A 21,327-nucleotide genomic window follows, 5' to 3' on the forward strand; every position below is an offset into this window, starting at 1 on the left:
CCCACAGCCTCGATGACCTGCCCTGGACTGACAGGTCCAGAGTCTATCCCAGCCACAGGCTCACTCTGATGAACTAGCCTCCCAAGCACTGCTCTGGGATGTCCCAGGGAACCTCAAAGTCATCATGTCCAAAATGGGATAGGCCATCCTCTCTGCAGACCACCAAACTCCCCCCTGAACTTCCCACCCCATGAACAATGACCCCAACCACCACCAATCCTGCAAGCTGTCCTCTTGCAGGGAGGCTAGAACCCCTGAGCCCTCCTTCCCCTCACCCCTGATGTCCATCTCAGAGACCTGTCCATCTCACTCCCTAAATCTCTCCTCTCCATCCCCGCTCTGCACCCCACTGCCCCAGGCAAGCCTCGCTCTCTCACTCCTAAGTCCATGAACAGCCTGCTCCTCCTGCAGCCCTGCCTTCTCTGACACACACTGCACACAGCAGTCCAAGGGTTCCTCCAAAACCAAAAGCCTCCCATGGCTCCCCACTGCCTTCCAGAGAATTTCCAGATTCCTTGGCTCTGCATTCCATTGTGTAAGAGCTCTTGGCCAGCCTCCTCTATGTCTGTATAACCTCCACCTCCAACCTTGTTAACTAGGATGTGATTCGCTGAAAGCTTTGCTGCACACCTACTATGTGCAGCATAGGGCTGAGGGTCAAGGCTAAAGAAGAGACATGCATTAATGGAACACGGAGCCGGCCCTCAGGGAGCTCACAGTCTAGCAGAAAGTGAGAATAAGAAGTCAGGTACAAGAGGTCTTGCCAGTGCTACAAGGAGAGAGTGATGGTGCCCAACAGAGGTTTGGGCTGGGTATTCTGCATTTGCCAAATAAGTGAATGGACAGATGGGTTGATAGATGGGTAGGTAGGAGGGTGAGAGGGAGGCCTTCATGTAGTTGATTGAATGGGTAGATGATTGGGAAGGTGGGTAGATAAATGCACAGATGTAAGGATTGAGTGAATAGATGGGTGGGTGTGCAGATAAACAGATGAAGAAATGAAAAGATGAATGGATAGATGGGTGGATGGATGGATGAGTGGGTTGGTGAGTGGCTGGATGAATTGATGCATGAAGCAAAGGAAGGCAGGTGGGGAGATGGGTGGGTGGAAAGAGGGGGGTGATTGAGAATGTGACTCCTAGTAAATGGCAGCTCCAGGACTCAAACTCAAGTCTAGGAGACCACAGGAAACCCTGCCAGCTGGAACTCTGCACCATCCTCCACTTCCCTCTCAGTGATCGTCCTCAGCTTCCCTCCATCTCAGCCTTCCTCCTCACAAGACCCTCAGCTCCATGCTTTCCACACTTTCGGAGCTTCAGGAGATCTCAGGGACCTCTGAGCCTCCGCACTGTTGACATCGAGGGATGGAGGACCTTTTGTTGTAGGCTGCCCTGTGCGTGGCAGGATGTCTGACCTTTATCCACTGGCAACCAGTAGAACACGCTGACGCTGGGAAAGATAGAAGGCAAAAGAAGAAAGAAGTGGCAGAGGATGAGATGGTTAGATAGCACCCCTGACTCAATGGACATGAATTCGAGCAAACTCTGAGAGATACTGGAAGACAAAGGAGCCTGATGTGCTGCAGTCCATGGATGGGGTCAGAAAGAGTCAGACACGACTTAGCGACTGAAAGACAAGGCCCAGTAGCACACCCTCCCCGGGCTGTGACAACCAACAGTGTCTGCAGACGTTGCCAAATACCCACCGTGGGCAAAATCACTCCCAGCTGAAAATCACGGTTGATACGGCTCAACCCTTTCCTCAGTCCTGTTTGGTTTGGTTTGGTTTTTGGAAATTGAGATGAAGACAGGAGGAGTGACCACCTGAGGTCACAGGGCTTATACATGGGCTGGGTCTCTTCCCCTAGCCCAGCCCCCAATATTCATACAGAATCTCACAGTCAGCCAAGCCTTCTCCTTCGCTTTCTCATCTATGTACAGGAGCCAGAGAGAAATGGGAGCCCAGAGAGGTCAAGTGGCTTGCTCAGCAGCACACAGCAGTCAGCAGCAGAGTCAGGATTTGAACTTGCGGGGAGACAGGGGACGCAGGACTCCCCAGGGCAGCTGGGGATGGAAACGTGGATGGCGGCCCCATAGGAGAGCTGGAGAGAGATGAGCAGGAAGACCTTCTAGCTGATTAAAAAGACATATCGATTTCTCTCCCAGGGAAACGAACGGAGCCATTTGTCTCCCAACAGGACCGCGAGGCAGTCTGAGGGAGGCGACAGGTCAAAGTCGGCTTCTGACACGAAGCTGCAGCCCAGGCGGGACTGACGAGTAAAAATCCAATCGAGTTTTAAATGCCCTAGGGGGGGTTGACTCTTCATTAGCCAGCCAACCCTCCTTCTAATCCACCCGCTATATATCAATCACAACAAGGCTTCCCAGCTGGGCTCACCTCGGCTTCGAGGGGCTGGCGACACAGGCCCAGACACCCCCCCCAAGGCCCTTCAGCCATCGCCAGGCTGGGTGGTCTGGGCAAGCCCCTCCCCTCTCTGAGCCTCGGCTGTCAAATGGGAAATCGTGAGAGGGGCCTGAGCTGCACCCAGCACATGGGAGGCCCTGAGGGATCACCAGCGTCCTCTCTGGCACAGCCTTCCAGAATCTAGACCCTGAATGTCCCTCCTGCTCAGACCCCACTCCTCTGGTCTCCCAGCCCAGACCCCAGACTGATGTCAGCGACCTTGGTGACCCCCAGCTTGACTCGGACCCTCTGACCAGGTTGTTTCCTCCACGGGGCTATCACGCCCCGTCCCCCCCTTCTCCCCATCAAAGTCTCTCCTGCCCTGCTCCTTATCCACGGAGGGCTCCTGCGGCTTGCCGGTCAGAACGGACTGACCAGCCTCCTGGTGCCCACAGCCCACTCAGGGTCCCTCTGCCCAGTCTTTACCCTGTTTTCCTTCACTGGAGTATGACCTGAGTGTGGCTTTGCCTCCCCCATCAGATTGGGGTCTCCTGGGGGCCAAGGCTGGGTGCCAGGCCTGGCACACCGTGGCCCCACCCAACATGGCTGAACAGCCCTCCACCCTGTCTAGGACAGTGTCCAACACTACTGAAGCTGGGCTTCAATAACACCTGTTAAATCCATCAGTCGACTGATCTATATCTATTATAGGTGCTTCCTGCTTGGTCTCCAGACCTTAGTCTCTCTCCCTCCAGCACCTGCCATTCTGCTCCAGGAGGAACCATTCTAATAAATGAAATTACACATGCCCTATCCCTGCTGGACATCCTTCAGTGGTTCCCCAGTGCCCACAAGATGGAGAGTAGGCTCTAACCTGGCATTTCATACCCTGCTCTCCCGCCCCGCCTCACACCGCTCCAGCCACACTAAACTCCTCCCTGCCCTAAATCACCATTCCTCAGCTGCCCTCCTGGAAAACTCCTACTCATGCAGCAAAACCCAGCCAAATGTCCCCTCCTCCAGGTAGGCTACACCAACCCTCCTAGGCTGGGTCAGGGGCAGCTGCCACACCTGTAGCTCTGCTTATATAGACATCTCCAGGTGACAGTACCTGAGACGGCCCTGTGGGTCGGGCTCTCCCTGGCCCAGCCAGGCTCCTCTGACTGGCCGTCAGGTCCACCCTGCCGACCAATGAGTGTGTGGCATCCACTCTGACCACCATGCGCATCCCCAGGGCACAGCTTGGTGCTGACTTGTACTTCTGAGAAAAACAACCTTCTCTACGCCAGATGGAGGGAAACGGACAATTTCCCAGACATGTGCTGCTTCTTCCAGCAACACTTGCCATCCGTCTGGACGTTCGTTCCCTTTGGGCCAGGGCTGAAGGAGGAGGGGATACCCTCCCCGAAAGAACCCCTTCCCAGCCACAAGCAGATCCTGGCCTGAGAGTCCTGGGCTCCGCTCTGCGCTGGCTTTGTCCAGTACTCAACATGTGCCCTCGGGCAGGTCAGGCTCCCTTCCTCAGCCTCAGGCTTCCCAGCTGTAGAATGGGGAGCTAGCAGACTTCTGGCCCTGGCACTCTCAGCTCGGGAGGACCTGAGAGTATCTGGGAGCTCATGGTGAGCGGGAAGGTACTTTGTAAACTGGAAAGTGATGAGACACCTGTGCGTTGGAGACAGTCAAGTGAGAGCCACGGGCCCAGCCCTCTGGGACCCCACTGGAGGAGGAGGAGACAAGGCTAGCCACCAACAATCCCCCAAGGCGGGAGGCTAGGGAAGGGCTGCAGGAGGCTAGAGAGGAAAAAGCTGAGATTCCGGAAAACTTCCTGCAGGTGGTGGCCAGGAAGCTGGTGCTGGTGGGGCTGGCAGGATTTGGCACCATGGAGACTGGGGGAGAGGGTGTCTCAGGGGGCAGACCCAGCGTAAGCAAAGACGGGCGGGCAGGGGTGTCAGGAAACACCAGCAGCGTGTTTGGGCTTCAGGATAGAGTGTGTGAAGGGAAACAGCAGAAAGGCGGCTGGAGGCCAACCAGGTGGATGGTGGAAGGCCCCGAATCCAGGCTAAGTGAGACTATTCTGGGGGTGAGAGACCCACTGAAGGTTTCTGAGGGAGGAATGAATAAGCAAACAAATGGAAGAAGGCAGCGAGGGAGGGAGGGAGGGAACAGCACTTGACTGATGACAAACCATGTCCACGCTGGGAGCCCAGGACCCCCTGAGGATGAAGGCAAGTGGGGAGGAGAGGGGTGCAGGAAAGAGGCACTCATCGGAGGGCACTACGCTCTGGGCTCCTGGTTGGGGGTTCTCTCCACCGTACGGGAAAGAGGAAGGAGGAAGGTGCCAGCTGTCAGTGGGGCAGGAGGGGTGAGATCCCAGCGGCCACCTGTTTAGACAGGAAGAGGTAGAGGAATACAGGCCCAGATTTCCCAATGGCCCTGACCCAGGGAAAGGGCTCAGGACAGGAGGGGTGGGGATTAGATTAAGGAGGACTTCCTGACAGTCAGTTGAGAGCCTCAGAAGGCCCAAAAGGTACTTATCAATTGGCCCCAGGCCCCGTCTGATGCACCAGAGAGGTAGCCCACCAGAGGCAGGGGGATGGACTAAATGACCAGAGCAGGGGCAACAGGGCGATGGGAGGGTGGTGACGCCCCGTTTCTCTTCCCGTGGCGAGGGCTTTCCAGGCCTCTCCCCCTCACCCCCCCAAACTTCATGCCCTCCTTCCACCCTGCAGGAGTCGGCACCTCTCTCAGCCCAGCCCACAGGCTTCTCAGACCATCATCCAGACATGGGACCCAGCTGCCCACCGACCTTGAGAACCCCTGTCCTGAGCTAGGTCACCCAAGTCACCCCAGGTGGCTCCCTGCCAGCTCCATCATCAGCTCCATGGTACACACAGCTGCTACCCCACACTTAACAGTTTGCCTGGTCAATGCTTGCCCTGGAATTCTCACTGGAACCCCTGATATTCCCAAATGGGGGTCGCTGAAGTACCCATTTCACAGATGAGCAAACTGAGGCTCAGCAAAGACAAAGGCCCCTTGGCCAAGAAGGTCATCGTTCATGCTCAACCAAGCTACAGTCCCTGGGGTCACCTCTGTGTCCTTCCAACACCAACCCCAAAGCAGCCATGCCTCCACTCGGACCCCCCCTTTCCAGCCCCACCAGCACCCTCAGCCACCAGCCTTGCCAGATGCCCTCTCATGATGGTCTCCTGGCTGGCATCTCTCCAAGAGAGCCAGAGTGACCCTCCCCTGCACAAAAAGGCCATAGTTGGCCTCTGTATGAGCCTGGTACATGGCAGGCACTCAGCAAAGGCTTGCCAACCCAGCTCATGAATGGGTGAGTAAAGGACAGATGAACAAGAGCCCCTTCGCTCACCTGAGTAAATTCACTGAACCCTCACAGCGAACAGCACAAGGCTTGACACCGCAGGGCTGTGATAAGAAAATGGACCCTGTCTCTTCCTGCCCCATGATGACCCAGGTCAGAGGGTCTGCAAGGTGGCAGGGGTCTCAGCCAGGTGGGCTTCAATGCAAGAGCGCCCACAGACCCCCAGTCCTAGCAGCAGAGCCAGGCAGGGCACCAGAAGCAAACAGAAGTGGGATGGAGGAGCAGATGAGAACCAGGACCACAGCCACGGGTGCACCCACCCACCAGGAGCACGGAGCCCCATCCCCGCACACCATGGGGACACTTCCTGACATTTCCTGACAAAAGCCGGCAGGGAAACGGACACCCCAGGCAGCCCCTCCTGACCTCACTGCCCGAGTCTCCCCATCCTGCAGACAGGGAGGCTGAGGGCAAAAGAGGGGAAGTGACTTGCCCAAGGTCACCGGTAGCTGGTGTCTCCCGCCCTCCCCCCTGCCCAGCAGAGAGGCAACCTTCACAGCCGACTGGCTCCCACCACGCATGGCTGGTTCACACGGCGGCGGCAGCAGAAGCGCTGGCTCACCGCAGGCTGGCACGCGGGGAGGCAGGGGGCTGCGAACTCCTCCAGGGGGGTGGCCCCTGGCAGGGCACAGTGAGGTGGCTGCTGAAGGTAGACGCTGGAACCCAGGAAGACCCTCACCCAGCGGCCTGGAACTGCAAAGCAAACACCCTCGCTCCGGTGGAGTGTGGAGAACCCTGTCTCCATCCTCCGAAGGTGGCAGCCTTGTCCTGGATAAAAGCTGAGCCTGGGGAATTCAGAGATATTGAGGTTTTCGTGCTAGCTTTACCACATCCTGGCTGTGCAACCTGGATAAAAGTTAGTCAACCTCTCTGAGCATCACTTTCCCCATGTGTAAATGGGGCTCTGACAGCACCTACCTCCTGGGGCGTGGTTATAAGGGTTAAAAGGTGATAATGCGGGCAAAGCATTCAGCACAGTTTAAGTGCCAGCTCTTGTTATTATCACCGCCCCCCTCCCCCAACCCCACCTCTGGGCTGGACACATGGCTGGGTGCTTTGCAAGAATCATCTCTAATCGTCTTTAATTGTCCCATCACAGAGATGAGAAAACTAAGGCTCAGTGAAAGGAAACCAGAGCGCATATAACCCACCACTGGCCGTTCTCCCACATGCCGCGGGTGACATGCCTAGGAAAGGTTCTCAAAGTCTAATCGAGGGTGGAAAACGGGTTTCAAACTAATAAGTCATGCTGCCAAGGGTGCCCTGCTGGAGGACACTGTGATCGATTAGCAATGTCTGCACGGATGAGGGCATGGGTATCAGCATGGTAACTGGCACAAATCTACCTAAATCACAGAGATAGAATCTGATTTTCCCTGGAAACAATGCCCTCTGAAGGCATTATGTTCTATCGAAAGACGTGATGCCCAGTGTCTTGTTGAATCTACCACGAGCAGTGTTTACTCAGCTGTAAGTGAGGGCCCTGATCACTTTTGAGCACAGGTAATAAGAGTGATAACCACACGCGAGGTTTTCTAGGTTACAAAGATTTGCTTTCCCATGTGCTAGTTATGTACTGCTTTGGTCTTCAACACAATCCAGTAAAATGGATAAATATCACCTCTGTTTAACAGATGGAGAAACCGGAGCTCAGAGAGGTTAAGAAATCAGCTTGCGGTCACACAGCAAATAACAGGCAGAACCAGCCCATGGGTCTGTCTTATTCCAGTCCCCAAAGCTTTTCACATGCCACCTACCCATGAGTCAGAGAGCACAAGTGGGGAGCTCCCTGGCAGTCCAGTGGTTAAAAATGTGCCTTCCAATGCAGGGGATGTGGGTTCAACTCCTGGTCAGGAAACGAAGATCCCCTGAGCCACAGAGCAACTAAGTCCAGGCGCTGCAACTCCTGAGTCCACGCACCTCAACTAGAGAATCCCTGCACCTCAGCGAAAACCCTGCATGATGTACCAAAGACCCCATGAACGGCAACTAAGACCCACGGCAGCCAAAGAATAAATATTTTTTAAAATAAATTAGTTGATTCAAAAAAAAAAAAACCAGCACAATGGACCCCCTGACATTTCAGATGCAGAATCTTCCCAGCTGAAACCCGGCTGACAGTGTGAGCTTAAGGCCCAGGCCAGGTAAGGAAGGGCACTGACCTCTGGGTGAGTGGACCTCCGCCACCGCGGCCCGGCAGCTTACGGAGGGTCCCCATGGCCTTCTGTCTCTCCAGTGAGTCAGGCGGTGACTCAGAGCCTGCCTTGGGGCTGGGGGAGGAGCTGAGTCAGGAAGCACCAAGTTTCAAAGGGCAGCTGGCTCTGAGCCAGGGCCCCTCAACACCAGGGACTCCGGCGCTCAGAGCAGTCTGTCCCGGGCGGACCTCCCACACCGCCCTGCTCCCACCCGGGCCTGCGGGTCCTGACAGCCTTTCCCTGCTGGCCTGACCCTGACACCTCCGTGTCCACCGTTCCTGTGGGTTCTTGATGGAGAGCAGGCTCCTGCAACGTCTGCAGATGCGATGGCTCATTTTTGGTTGTCGCAATAATGGAGGGCCGCTCCCTACCAATATTTAGGGACCAGGAAGAGCAAACGTCCTGGGCTGTGCAGGACAGCTCAGACCACACAGCACCATCACACTCCAAATGCCAACCCTGCCCGCACTGAGGAACACCGGGTTACGCAATGCTCCTTCTCTGAGCTCCCTCCCAGGAAGGAGGGGCGGGAGGGAGGTTTGTGGCTGGGAAAGAATCCTGGAGCCCTCAGCACGGGATCAAAGAATCCCACTATATCCCCCCAAGATCCTAAAGCCCAGCCTGAGTGCCCCATGATGGAGCCTCTGGTCCATTCACTATGGAGACACGTGCCCAGCGAACTCTGCAGGAGCACCCACAATGTGCCAGGCACTCTGCTGGGTGCTGGGGTCCCGCCGTCAAAAAGACAGGCTTGGTCTGTGTCCTGGTCACCTGATAGTGCCCTGGACGAGACAGTGTCGATTCTGAGTCCCATACCAGCTAGGGACAACAAGTAAGAGGGGTGGAGGAGAAACCGCAGAGGGCTGCCCTGAGGAGGTGACACGTAAGTGGGGATTTGAAGGATGCAGCAAAGGATTTGGCCTGGTGAAGGCATTTCACCAGGGAAAGGGAAGGCATTTCAAAGGAGAGAGTGTGTGAGAAGACCCTGAGGCCTGGAAGAGCAGGAGAAGAACCAGGGGAGCAGGGCAGGGCCTGGGGGCTGGTTAGGGCTCTGCTCTGTGCCTCCAAGGCCATGGGAAAGGGTGAATGGTCTTCATCGGGGCTGACCTGAGCCAAGGAGAGGCAGCGAGTAGAGGCAGGAAGCTCTGTAAGGAGGTGAGGTGGGTGGAGCCTCACCCTGCGTGTCGGGGTCACCTGCCAGTGGTCCAGGCCCACGGTTCGCCATAGGCTCTCATCACCCCTGTGGTCAGCAACCCCCGAATGACTCGATCACTGGGAGCTGGGCCGCGGGCCAGGGTCTGACTTAAGTCTGTTTCCTCCTGCAGACGTAAAGTTCATACCTGAGGGCTTCCTGAGCCAGCTGGACACTGCACTGACCGCCCATGGTCATCAGCAACTTCCAGAACATTCACATCAGCAGGATGCGAGATCCTCATCCATCTGAACTCCATGATCCAAGATCTCCCAGGCCCAGCACCTGAGCTGGCTCACCAACATCACAGCCTCTCAGCCTCAGTCCAGGCCGCAAGGCTCCTGGCCAGAGGGACCGGCGGGGCCCCAGACAGAATCCAGATAAACCCAGGCCCCACAAAGGATATGGGTTACACACCATCTTGATGCACCAGTTCCGGGGGCTGGTGGTCTGTCGCAGGCAGAAGAAGGCAACGGGGGCCAGGTCCGGGTGAGGGACTTCTGGGTCAACTCTGTCCAGGGGCTCTTCTGGGCCAGGAGGGGAAGGAGGGGGGCTCTGGGGCCCCGGCTGCTCCGTGACTCCAGGCTCAGCCACCTGGGCTGCGGCGGGGGAAGGGGGCGGCGGGGAGTTCTCAGCCATGTCGGCACTGAGCAGAGAGCCCTGCAGAAGGAAAAGAGGCGGCACTTGACAGGGGTGGAGGCAAGCCTGGCACCCGCCTCCCTCGACAAGGGGACATGGCTCAGACAGCCCAGCCTCAAGCCCCACAGGCCCCTCTCCCACACTCTGGCCGTGAGGCTCAGAAGAGTCGCGGGCCTAGAGGCACGCAAGTTGGAATCCACTTCCAGGCTGGTGGTCTTGGTCAACCTTGGTGAACCTCATTTGGAGGAGATGAAATGTGGAGAGAATAAAACCTTCTTAGAACACAGTTGTGATATTGTTGTAAGATTTTTGTTTTTTGTTTTTTTTTTTTCAGTAAGACCAGAGCTGTATATTTATTGCATCATCGAAGATAAAGAAAAATTACAGGAAAAAGGCAAGAGTTATTGGAAAGACAGACATTGCCAGGATGACGTGTGCTACAAAGCAGAGATGCCATGGGACCTCTAGGTACCTGAGCAAGCCGGGGTGGGATCAGAACAGACTTCCCTGAGGAAGTGACCCTTGAGCCGAGACCTACAGGTGAGCCCAGGGACACCCCACCCACCCACTGCTCCACAAAGCTGAGAACCCAGAGAGACCTCACACACCAACCTCTTGGTTTAACAGCTGGAGAAACTGAGACACAGAGAAAGAAGAGGACAGACACAAAGTCAGAGATAGAACTCCATGAGGGCTGGCTTCCTGGGTGTCTCAGAAGGGCCCTCTGCTTGGTTCAATGTTCTGCTGTCACGAACTTGAAATCCTTAATACTTTTCCATCAAGGGGCCCACATTCTCATTTTGCGCTGGGACCTGCAACTCACGTAACTGGTCCTGACTTCCACACAGAGGTACTTTGACAGCCTGGCTTCATCTGATGCTCATTACAACCCCAGAAGCCTTATTGGGCCCATTTAGCAGATGGATAAACTGAGATGCAGGGGGGGCATGCCCAGGTTACACCTGGGCACAGGCTAAACTAGGGCATGTCTAGAGGCCAGAAGCCCAGCACCAGCCTCCGGATTCAGTGACAACTGACCGTGGCCTTGCTCGGCCCCTCCACAGGCAGTCAAGGGCAGGGCCTGCCCCTGCCCACATCGCCCAAGAGGTTAACAACCCCTGAATCCTCCTCCAGGGGAGTCTCCTGGGCCCTGACACCCTGGTAGTGCCAGGCTGGGCAGTGGGAGTCAGGGATGCGTGGTACCCCCACCAGCTGCAGCCTGTGGCTGCTAAGCTGTCAGCTGGACCACCCAGAGCTGGTACATTTGGACATTTCTCTGGCTCTTGGGGGGCAACAGGCAGGAAGTGGCACCTCCTGCCTCTTCGCACGGCTGGTCAGCGAGGCCAAGTTTTCTCCTGAGCTCAGAGCTTTGCTCTCGGTTCTAGAAAACCAGCCATGGGCCTTACATAAGCTCCCAGGCACCTCGGCCCGCCACGTGTCAACCACTGGGCGGAAAAACGTCCTCCCCAGGGTGGCTGCAGGTCTGCTCATGGCCATGCCAGCCCGAGTCCACCGCTCCCCACACTGGCCCCGCGCTCTTGCCAAACACTGCCTCGTCCCGACCTGGGGCACAGGCTGCCTCCTCTCCCAGGTTTCTGCTTACACGTCTACCTCTCCTGAGAACACCCTCTCCCCATTTCCCATCCTCCCTTCTCCCAGGCCCTGACGATTCATTCATTTGCTCAACACTGATTTCCTGAGCACCTACTATGTGCAGGCAGTGTGCGGGCTCAGGGGCTACATTGGTGAAGAAGCCAGACTTGGCACCAGCCTTCATTCCAGCAAGGGAGAGAGGAACACGGGTCAATTCATTTTTCTCTCTAGGCTTCCAAAGCTCTTATCACCACTCAACATGCCGCCTAATTTATGTATTTACATATTTATGATTTAGTGTCTGTCTCCCGTCCTGAAAGGGGGCTGCAAGAGAGCAGGGACTGTGGTCTGCATCGTTCACCCCAGTGCCTGGACAGTGCCTGGAACATAACAGGTGCTCAGCAAACAGTCGGTGACTAAATAAGTAAAAAGCTCTGGGAAGTAAATAAACAAGGGAGAAAGGTGGGCTTGGGAAGAACCCATCTTGCCCTCTAAAGACAGACCTTTACAATAAAAACAAGAATCGGAGGCACCAGCCATGGGTGCTCGGTGGGAAGAGACCTCCAGGTACCAGGAACAGCTGGTGCATCTAAGGAACAGAAATGAGGCCAGTGTGGCGGAGCTGGCACCAGGGAGGAGGGATGAAATTGAAGAGTTTGGCAGGGCCCGTTGTGAGCCCACGGAAGGAGCTTGGGTTTTAGTCCAAGTGCAATAGGAAGCCACGGAAGGGTTTATGCGGGGCGTGCTGTGCTTGGGGCTGTGTTTAACCCCACCCCTCTGTGGGCTGAAGGGAGAGGAGGTGGAGAGGCAGGGGAGGACCAGAAGGAGACTGGGAGGGTGGGCTGGGCTGGCCTGGGATCCTGGAGGAGGTGAAAAGAAAGGGGTGGCTCTGAGGCATATTTTATAGGCAGGAGAGCCTGGCCTGGCATTGGCCCCGATGCCACCTCGCCCAGCTCCGCCAAAGCCCTGCCGGGAACAGCAAAGGTGGTAACGGCTGCCGTGGCCTCTGGGACCACACAGAACCACCTCCTCTCCTCGCTCTCAGCTCATTCCACTTGGTACTAACTTGCTCTGTGCCTCACCTGGCCCTGTGTAAAGCTGTCACACCGTGTTGTCCCTTGCTTTCACGCCTCTCCTCCCACACTGCAGGGCTCTTAGAGACCATGACTGCCAAGGCCACCAATCCACTCCCCACTGCCCCGCCCAGCCTCCACCCTCTGACCTGCTCCCCCGTGACCCTCCGGGCCATCTCCTGCCGGCCTGCTCCCTTGCAGCTGCCCAGGCCATAGCTCTCTGGCTTCAGCTCTCCCTTCCCAATCCTCTCTGCTCTGTGCCAGCAGCCCAGCTCATGTCCCCAGCTGCTCATGTGTCTGTGGCTGAAGGTTCTTGGGGAGTTGGCAGCTGGGCCCCCCTGGGCTTTCTCCTGTCTGCAGATGGAGCCTCAGAGAAAGCAGACCACTCGCCTTAGGTGGTAGGCAGCATTGATGAATTCAAACTCAGGTCCATCTGGCCCCAGAGTCTGAGCTGCCTCCACGTTCAGAACCTCCTTCCTCTAAGTGCTCCCAGGGTGGCCCCACAGGCAGTGGTGTGTGACTAGACTGGCTTCCATGACTAGGGGCAGGATCAGGACCCCACTGTATCTACAGCATACTCCCACCCACTCCTGACTCCACTGGTCTCTTGGAGTCTTAGTTTTTCTCTCTGTGAAGCTCAGCCTTGCTCCTGTCTCCCTCTGCAGGCTCCTGTGAAGAGTCAAAGTGACACAGATGGAAAGATGCTATAGGACCCATGAAGGTGGTTGCCCAAGCAGGTATGGGGCCAGCGGCATCATACCCAATGACTGTCACCCTAACCATCTCTTTGCTATCACCACCACCTCCACCATCACCACCACCTCCACCATCACCACCACCATCAACATCTCCACCATCACCATGACCACCATCATCATCATCTCCACCACCACCATCACCATTATCTCCACCACCATCATCACCTCCATCATCACCTCCATCATCACCACCACCATCATCATCATCTCCACCATCACCATCACCACCACCATCATCACCTCCATCATCACCACCACCATCATCGTCTCCACCATCACCATGACCACCATCATCATCATCTCCACCACCACCATCATCATTATCTCCACCACCATCATCACCACCACCATCACCTCCATCATCACCACCATCATCATCATCTCCACCACCACCATTTCCACCATCACCATCACCACCACTACCATCACCACCACCACCATTACCATCATCTCCACCATCATCATTTCCACCACCATCATCACCACCATCATCTCCACCATCACCATCACCACCATCATCATCATCTCCACCACCACCATCATCACCACCATCATCACCTCCATCATCACCACCACCATCATCATCTCCACCATCACTATCACCACCACTACCACCACCACCACCACCATCACCATCATCACCACCATCATCATTACCACCATCACCACCACCATCATCTCCACCATCACTATCACCACCACTACCACTACCATCACCACCACCACCATTACCATCATCACCACCTCCATCATCTCCACCATCACCACCACCACCATTACCATCATCACCACCATCACCATCATCACCACCACCACCATCATCATCTCCACCACCACCACCACCACCATCATCATCAGCACCATCATCTCCATCATTACCACCATCATCACCTCCATCACCACCACCACCACTACCATCATCACCACCATCATCACCTCCACCATCACCACCACCACCATCATCATCTCCACCATCACCATCACCACCATCATCATCTCCACCATCACCACCATCATCACCTCCATCACCACCACCACCACTACCATCACCACCACCATCATCATCTCCACCATCACCACCACCATCACCATTCCCACCACCACCATCACCACCATCATCACAGCATCACAGAGGCTCTGAGTCTGACCCTGTACCAGGCAATGGGCAAAGGGCTTCCTATGCACTGTCCATGTTGATCTCCACCACAGTCCTATGATATACACACCATGCTTATTCCTACTTCATGGAGAAGGAGACTGGGGACCAAGGAAGTCCAGCAGTGCCTGAGATCATTCAACCAGGATAGGGCAGAGTCAAGTTCCAGGCCAGGTCTGCCACCCCTGAGCCGAAGCCCACTGAACCATCACAGGCACCACCTTGGGACAAAGAAAGGTGCCCTGGAGCCAATCTTTCCCTCCCAGTTGAGTCACCAGGCAGTGAAGTTACAGCTGCTGGTCCAGCCAAGATCCCCAGTGTGGGCAAAGGCCCCTCAAGTCTTCCCAAGTCTCTGGGGGAATCTGCCTGCCAGGGTCTTTCCGTAGCCACTCCAGAGCCTTTGGAGTATGGTATGGGGAAGCCTTGTTTCTGCAGAGCCCAGAGTCCTGGTGGAGAAGACCCCAAGGCCTGACAGAGTCACCCAAGCCATGTGTGTGCATATTTGTGTGTGTGTTCACAGGTATACACAGGCCAGCAATTGTTTATCCCTTTGTCAACAACCACACATCAGCTAATGTCACAGCTCTAAGAACAACAGATTCATTCTGTGAATCCTCGAATCCAGGAAACTCAGAATCAAAATATCTTAGAATCACCCAGAACGAACCTTAGAGACCCAAGATATTAACTATGATAACCTTACACTCTATAGTGTATGCTTCAGAGCACCAGAGCTGGAAGCCAAGACTTGTATCAGAGTCCCAGTTCTGACACCAACTCACCTTAGCACATGACAACCTGGCAGGGACCTCGGATGCCCTGTCTATAAAATGAGGCTATTGGCTGTTCTGAGGTGGGGCCACTGGGAGGATGAATGGGGTAACACACACATCACCACCTGACCACGCCACCAGCCACTGGGCCAGTGCACAAGGAGCCTGTGATGGTTTCCCAAGCACGTTAGCGCATCAGCTGCAGAATTCCAGAACCCTGGAACTCAAGGGTCCCAGAAACACAGTGGCTCCAGATTTCTACACAAGGAGTTTCTGAAAAGACCGAGACCCCAAAAGTGACCTAATCATCACCACACACACTCACCAGCACAAGATAACACAACCACAATCACACACAGAGACATACCTACAATCACACACTCACACCACACCCAGTCACACAGCCAGATGTCTTACACATTATCACAGTCACAGACACGCACACACACACACAGACACACACTCACCATGATACACACTCACATACAGACACATTCACTCACACAAACATGCACGCACACACTTCACACACTCATTATCACATATGCACAAACACCACACCCTCCAATGCAGAGCCTGGGGAAAAGTCTCTATGAGGCTGCGGGAAACCTGCCTACCAGAATCTTCCAGCTGGCGTCTCAGAGCCCCCCGCACCCTCTGTCTGCTCCCTCTTCCAGATGACAGCCCAGCAGATGTGTGACAACCACCCGCCCACTCCCAAACCTCATCTGCCCCAGGCCTCTTGTCACCAGTTCCCTCATCCATTTCTTGGGCGACAATTTTCAGATCATCTGTTCCTTGGGACCTCTCCCCAGTCATGCTAGAGTCTGCCGACTTCCCCCCTGCAAGGGCTAGACCAGGTTTGCACCACGTCACCCAGAGTAGAGCAGACAGGTCTGCTGCCTGACTCTGCAGAGATGGAGAGGGAACTCTCTTGATGCAGTCTGGGAGCCTAGCAGCCAGACTGAAGCAACTATGAGGCGTGTGGTCCACCAGTCTCCTCTGATTTTCAGAGCAACGGCAGCCAAGTCAAGGCTCCTCTAGCCTAAAGAGGAATGGCTGAAATCTGGCCTCGAAGTGCGGGACCTGACACTAAACTCGTTCTGGTCTGGCCAGCAGAGCCTGCCTACATACTGCAGTCACCTTGGTTCTATCACCAGAATCAGCAGCTCGCCCTCCCAGGCTTGCTGCATTCGATGAACTGAATGAGCAACCCCTCCAGGACAGCTAACAAGACTCACAGCCAACACTGTTTGTTGAGCACCTGCTATGTGCCAGGCACTTCTTTACAAACCAATGAAGTAAGCACTTTTGCCCTCTCCAATTAGAGGTGAAGAAATCGAGGTACAGAGAGATGCAGAGATTTTCCCAAGGTCAAGAGCTACTTAGTCAAAGAGCTAGGATTTGGATGAAGGGGGTTCAAATCCAGGTTCCCAGTTAAAGGGTTGCCCAGGCCAGGCCGTAGACGGAAGGCTGAAGTCATGCTCTCGCCCCCAGGACCTGTCCATGTGTCTGTCACTAGGCGTCATCATTTGTTTGTCGGCCCTCGGCCTCGCGACAAGCCCCAGCAAGTGGGGCTGTGTTTGAATCTCCATCCGTGTGTTTGAACATCTCCCAGCTGGTGACTCTGCTGATCATTTTTCAGTCCCTCTGCAGGAAGTAGGGCCTCGGGTCTTACTTCAGCGAACCAGTCAGGGTGATGGTGGCCCTGACGGAGGAAGAGCGTTCTAGCAGAAAGAACCCTGGGTCCGGAGTCCCAGCTCCACCTGCTCTGCATCGTAGTCACAGCAAGCTTCATTTCTCTTGTATAAAATGCAACATAGGGTCCTTTCTCTGTCTCTCAAAGGGGACAGCGAATGGGGAAGGAGATTCAGAAAGTACCTTAAGGAAAAAAGGCAGCTTCCCTGTACCAGGCCCCGTGCTAGGCACTGCAGAGACATTTCTAAGCCTCACCAAATTCCCTTAAGGTGGATGCTATTTTCCCAATTTTACGGGAAGCCGATGCTCCCATGATGCTAAGTGCCTTGCCCCTCGGGGGCCAGGCCTGTGACCCTGCATGGGCTCATGTCTCTCCCGACTGGGACAAGAGCTGAGGGATCCAGGGAGGAAGCCTGAGTCCCTGGACCAGTGGCGAGTGAAGGGCAGCCCTGACTGCTCGTCAGGGCCGGTGGTCAGTGGTGAGAAGGAAAACCCTGACACTCTTCTCAGCGAGCCTGCCCAGGCTAGAGTGCAGGAGAGGGGGAACCGGCAGAGTGAGGGCCTCCGAGACGAAGGGAGAAGGTCTGCAAGGCAGGACCAGGCCTGTGCTGACCTTGGCCCCAAAAGACTGTGGCCTCCACCCTGGAGAAACCACTTCCCTCTCATCTTCTCCTGCTCAAGGAGCCCCAGAAGCTCCCAGCACTTGCTCCCAGGGTACCCAAACGCCTTGTGCTTCCAAAGCCTTCCATGATCTGCACCCTTCCCCACAGGTGCCAAACACAGCCTGGTTCTCCTTTCTGAGCATGCATGAGGAAAGCAGGCCCTATGACCAGGTGCCCACACCTGGGCACCTGGCAGGGGGATGCCCCAGACCCCTCCTAGGGGCATAGATGCTCTGAGCCTTCGTCTGCTTCCCTCTGTTCACTGCTACATCCCTCCAGTGCCCATATCCGGGTTTGGCACATAGTAGGTGCTTATCAAACCCAAAAGAGAGAAGGGAATCCAGGAAATCAGATTTGTTTTCTTCCCTCCGTAGACTGGCAGCCATGAGGGGGAGAGACTCAGCCCACATCTTCCTGGATATGAGGATCCACAGATCCACGAACGTGCGGACACACAGACCCATGAACCCACACATTCACCGGCTCGCAGACACTTTACACCCACAGTCCCACAGACCTAAAGGCTCGCAGACCCACACACTCACACATTCACAGAGATCCACAGATGACGGAGCATGGGCCCACAGACCACACGCTGGGCCTCCAGCAGAGCCACATGCCGGACTCCCGCGGGCAAGAAGGACTGAGGTCACTAGCCAAGAGCACCTCCTGGGGACTTGTGGGAAGAAAAGGCTCTGCAGAAAAGAACCAGAGGGCGAGGAGAGGTCAGAAAGGAACAAGGGGAAGGGTGGACAGAAAGGAAGCGGGGAGCCATAAGAGGAGAGGGGATGGAGGAGAAGGGAGAAGAGCGATGCACCCCCTGCCGCCCCCACCCAGCCGGGCAGCCTGTCTTTCCAGACAGTTCTGAGCGCACTGACTGGGCATCCGGTGAACAAGGCGGCCCAGGAGACAGGCAGGAACCAAGGAGCCTCAGGAGAGCCCGTTGTTACCTTGTGGCCTTCAGAAGCTGCCGGGGCGGGAGCCCCTCGAGGGTGGGGGAGGGACAGAGAGGGCCCAGACGCAGACTTTCCCGGGGAGCCCCACTTGGGGCACAGGGTGAGGGGGTCAGAGATGGCAGTGGAGGGGGACAGGGGGAGGAGAGTCGGAGGCGACTCCCCCCCACCCCCTGCTGCGGGTTCGGGATGTGGATCTGGGTCCAGGACCCCTGGGAGGCTGCGGTCACACGCCAGTCCCTGAAACTGCTCCCAGCTTGGCTGCGGGGCTTGAGAGGGGCAGGCTTGTCTGGAGCCAGCACGAGGGAGAGGAGAGGGGGGTGGTTCTGGCAGCTACCTCCGCCCCCACCTCCCCACCCAAGGTCAAGGGGAATCAGGGCACAGAGAATTGCTGCGTGGTGCCCCCTGGTGGGCCTAGAAGATGCCCTCTTGGAAGCGCCTGGAACGGAGGTGGAGGGAAAGGGGGTGGAAGACCTCCATCAAAGCAACTGGGAGAGACCTTCAGCCAGGCTGGCTGCCCCTCCCCCAAGCTGCCCCCCACGGAGCTCCAGAGGCAGCCTTGGGCAGCTCTGAGCAGCCAGGCAGGGAGCCCAGAGGTCCTGGAGTGGTACCCAGGCCCCCGGGGGGTGGCAGTGTTGGGGGGCGAGGTGAGTTTGGCACCAGCCAACTTAGCACTCCCTCGGGATGGGGCTCTTCCCTTTTCCTCCCCCAGACTGCAGCCCCAGAATCGTCCCAGCTCAGTGCCACCTGCCCTGTCACCCCTGGGTCCTCCCCCTCTGGGCTCAGCACGGATGCTGGAGGAGGGAAGGGGACAGGGAGATCTCCAGATGCCCCAACCCAGTCCCCATCCCAGGCCAGAGGGCCTGGAGCCTGAACAGAAAGTTTGTCCTGAAGGGTGGACAAGTTTCCAGGGCCAGTTCTGGGGGCTGAGGGGAGACACTGATCTGAGTGGTGGTCTGCCAGCATGGACAGGGCCTGAGGAGCTGGCAAGCAGCCCAGCTCCTCAGCCAGACCCCTTCCCGCGGGCCCCGGCCCACGGACCCACAGCACCATCTGCACAGCACCCTGGCTGGAGACAGGGCCAGTACCTGCTGGCTGAGTCCCCTAGGCGGCAAGAGACAGCAGGACAGACCAGCTCCCTGGTCAGGCCATCCTGAGCACCCCAGCCCCTAGGACGCCGTCACACGGCGTGTCGACATGTCAGACCTGATCACACCCCACAGCAGACGCAAGCAAGCTTCTTCTCGCTTTCTCTCTCTCGCTCACACACACACACACACACACACACACACACACATGCACACACCTGGCCCCAGACCACAGACTCCCAGGGCCAGAATACAGCTCTGGTGTGTCTCCAGAGGCCAACCTCATTCACGACTCAAGAGCCCCCAGGACCCCTAAGGGAAAGAAAGAAAGAAGCAGAGCAGCTGACTGATGCATCCGCCTGGGCCCAACTAAGAGCCCCCTCCAGCCAGGCATCATGCCCTCCCCCCAGAGGCCTGCCCACCCCTGCCAAGGCCTCCTGCCCCCGCCCCACATCCTACACACACACCACCCAGCACACAATTAAACCCAGTCATCATAAACATTCATTATATAACCAGCCCCAACCTACTGAGGTTTCCTTTTACCCCCTAGAGTCCCAGCTCCGATCCCCGCCCGCTTCCCACAGCAAGGCTCTGGGCACCCTCGGGGTGCTGACCAGGGAGGGGGCCGGCCGGCTCCCACCCCGGCCTCGAGGAAAGTTAAACGCTGCCTGGGATTCCCCCCATTCAATCCCCCTGCGGCCGCCCTGCCTCCGCCAACACTCCCAGCTCAGCCCCCTGGACACGGGCACGAGCTCCGGTCCCGCCGGCCGCAGAGCCGCAGCCGCGGAGGGACAGCGGGATAGACGGACAGACAGCCTGGGCACCCCACCCCCCTCAACCCCAGACCGGCAGCCTGACTTGTTGAATAAATTTCTGCAGCGCTGGCTCAGCCGGCTTCAGCATTGGCACGGAGAGAACTTTCGTGGCCTTGGAGAAGGAACCGGTCAAAGTTTCCCGTCCTTCCTCCCAAGGCACCTACCCCCAGGGCACGGGGTGGGGGGCCGACCTGATGGGCACGCGCGGGTGGGGAGACCGGTCCCCAGAAATAAATAAACGCCCCAATAAAGAACACGACGCGCCAAGAAATTGGCAGCGGAGCGGAGCCCTCCCTTGCTTCCCATTCCCCGACCACCACCTCCAACCCCACCCCCACCTACCTTGGCATGGACTTGGCCGGGCCGCGGAGGTAGGGGCGGGGGGGGGGGGGAGGGTCGTCCACGTTAGAGCCGCGGGGGCGACGCGTCCCCCGAAGCCGGAAATCGAGGGGGACCCGCAGCCCCGCCAGGCGCCCCCCACCAGTTCAGGATCAGCTGAGCCCCTGGGACGCTCGGGGCGGCGGGCGGTGGGCGGCGGGCCCGGGGGCCCGGGCCATGGCGCGGGGAGGCGGCGGGCTGGCGGGAGTGTTGCGCGGCTCCGGCGGGAGGCGAGAAGCCGGCAGCGCGGACGAGCCGCGGACCGAGCCGCGGACCGAGCCGGAGTTGGAGCGCGCGGCGGGCGGGCGGGAGCGCGGCGCTCCCGGGCAGGGGCCCGGGCCCGGGGCGGGGGCGCTGCGGGGACCGTGCGGCGGGCAAATGCCCGGAGAGGAGCCCGCGCGGGCGACCGCCCGGGGCGGGGGCGCAGGGTTGGGGCCGCGTTCCTCGCCCGGCTCGGCTGGGCTCGCGCCTCCGGCCCCGGGCTTCAGGCGCGGGGTCTGCGCGGCGGGGGCTGCGGAGGAGCCCGAGCGCCCGGCGGTGCGGGGACGTGCGGCGGCGGC

General features: G+C 57.3%; 1 protein-coding gene across 3 annotated transcripts in view; it reads right to left on the reverse strand.

Moving 5' to 3' along the window:
- The window catches only part of CACNA1I (calcium voltage-gated channel subunit alpha1 I), a 120,904-nt gene extending 99,808 nt beyond the window's left edge, over positions 1 to 21,096 (reverse strand). For all 3 annotated transcript variants that reach the window (XM_043439850.1, XM_043439849.1, XM_043439848.1), the window contains exons 1-2: positions 20,732 to 21,096; positions 9,585 to 9,838 (exon numbers count right to left, since the gene is read on the reverse strand). In XM_043439850.1, coding sequence (XP_043295785.1) covers positions 9,585 to 9,817 — 233 coding nt within the window. In that variant the 5' untranslated portion in view covers positions 9,818 to 9,838; positions 20,732 to 21,096. The remainder of the gene's footprint in view (positions 1 to 9,584; positions 9,839 to 20,731) is intronic.
- Positions 21,097 to 21,327: the final 231 nt, after the last annotated feature.

The sequence above is a fragment of the Cervus canadensis genome, chromosome 21 (assembly GCF_019320065.1).
Source record: "Cervus canadensis isolate Bull #8, Minnesota chromosome 21, ASM1932006v1, whole genome shotgun sequence".
Taxonomy (NCBI): Eukaryota; Metazoa; Chordata; class Mammalia; order Artiodactyla; family Cervidae; genus Cervus; species Cervus canadensis.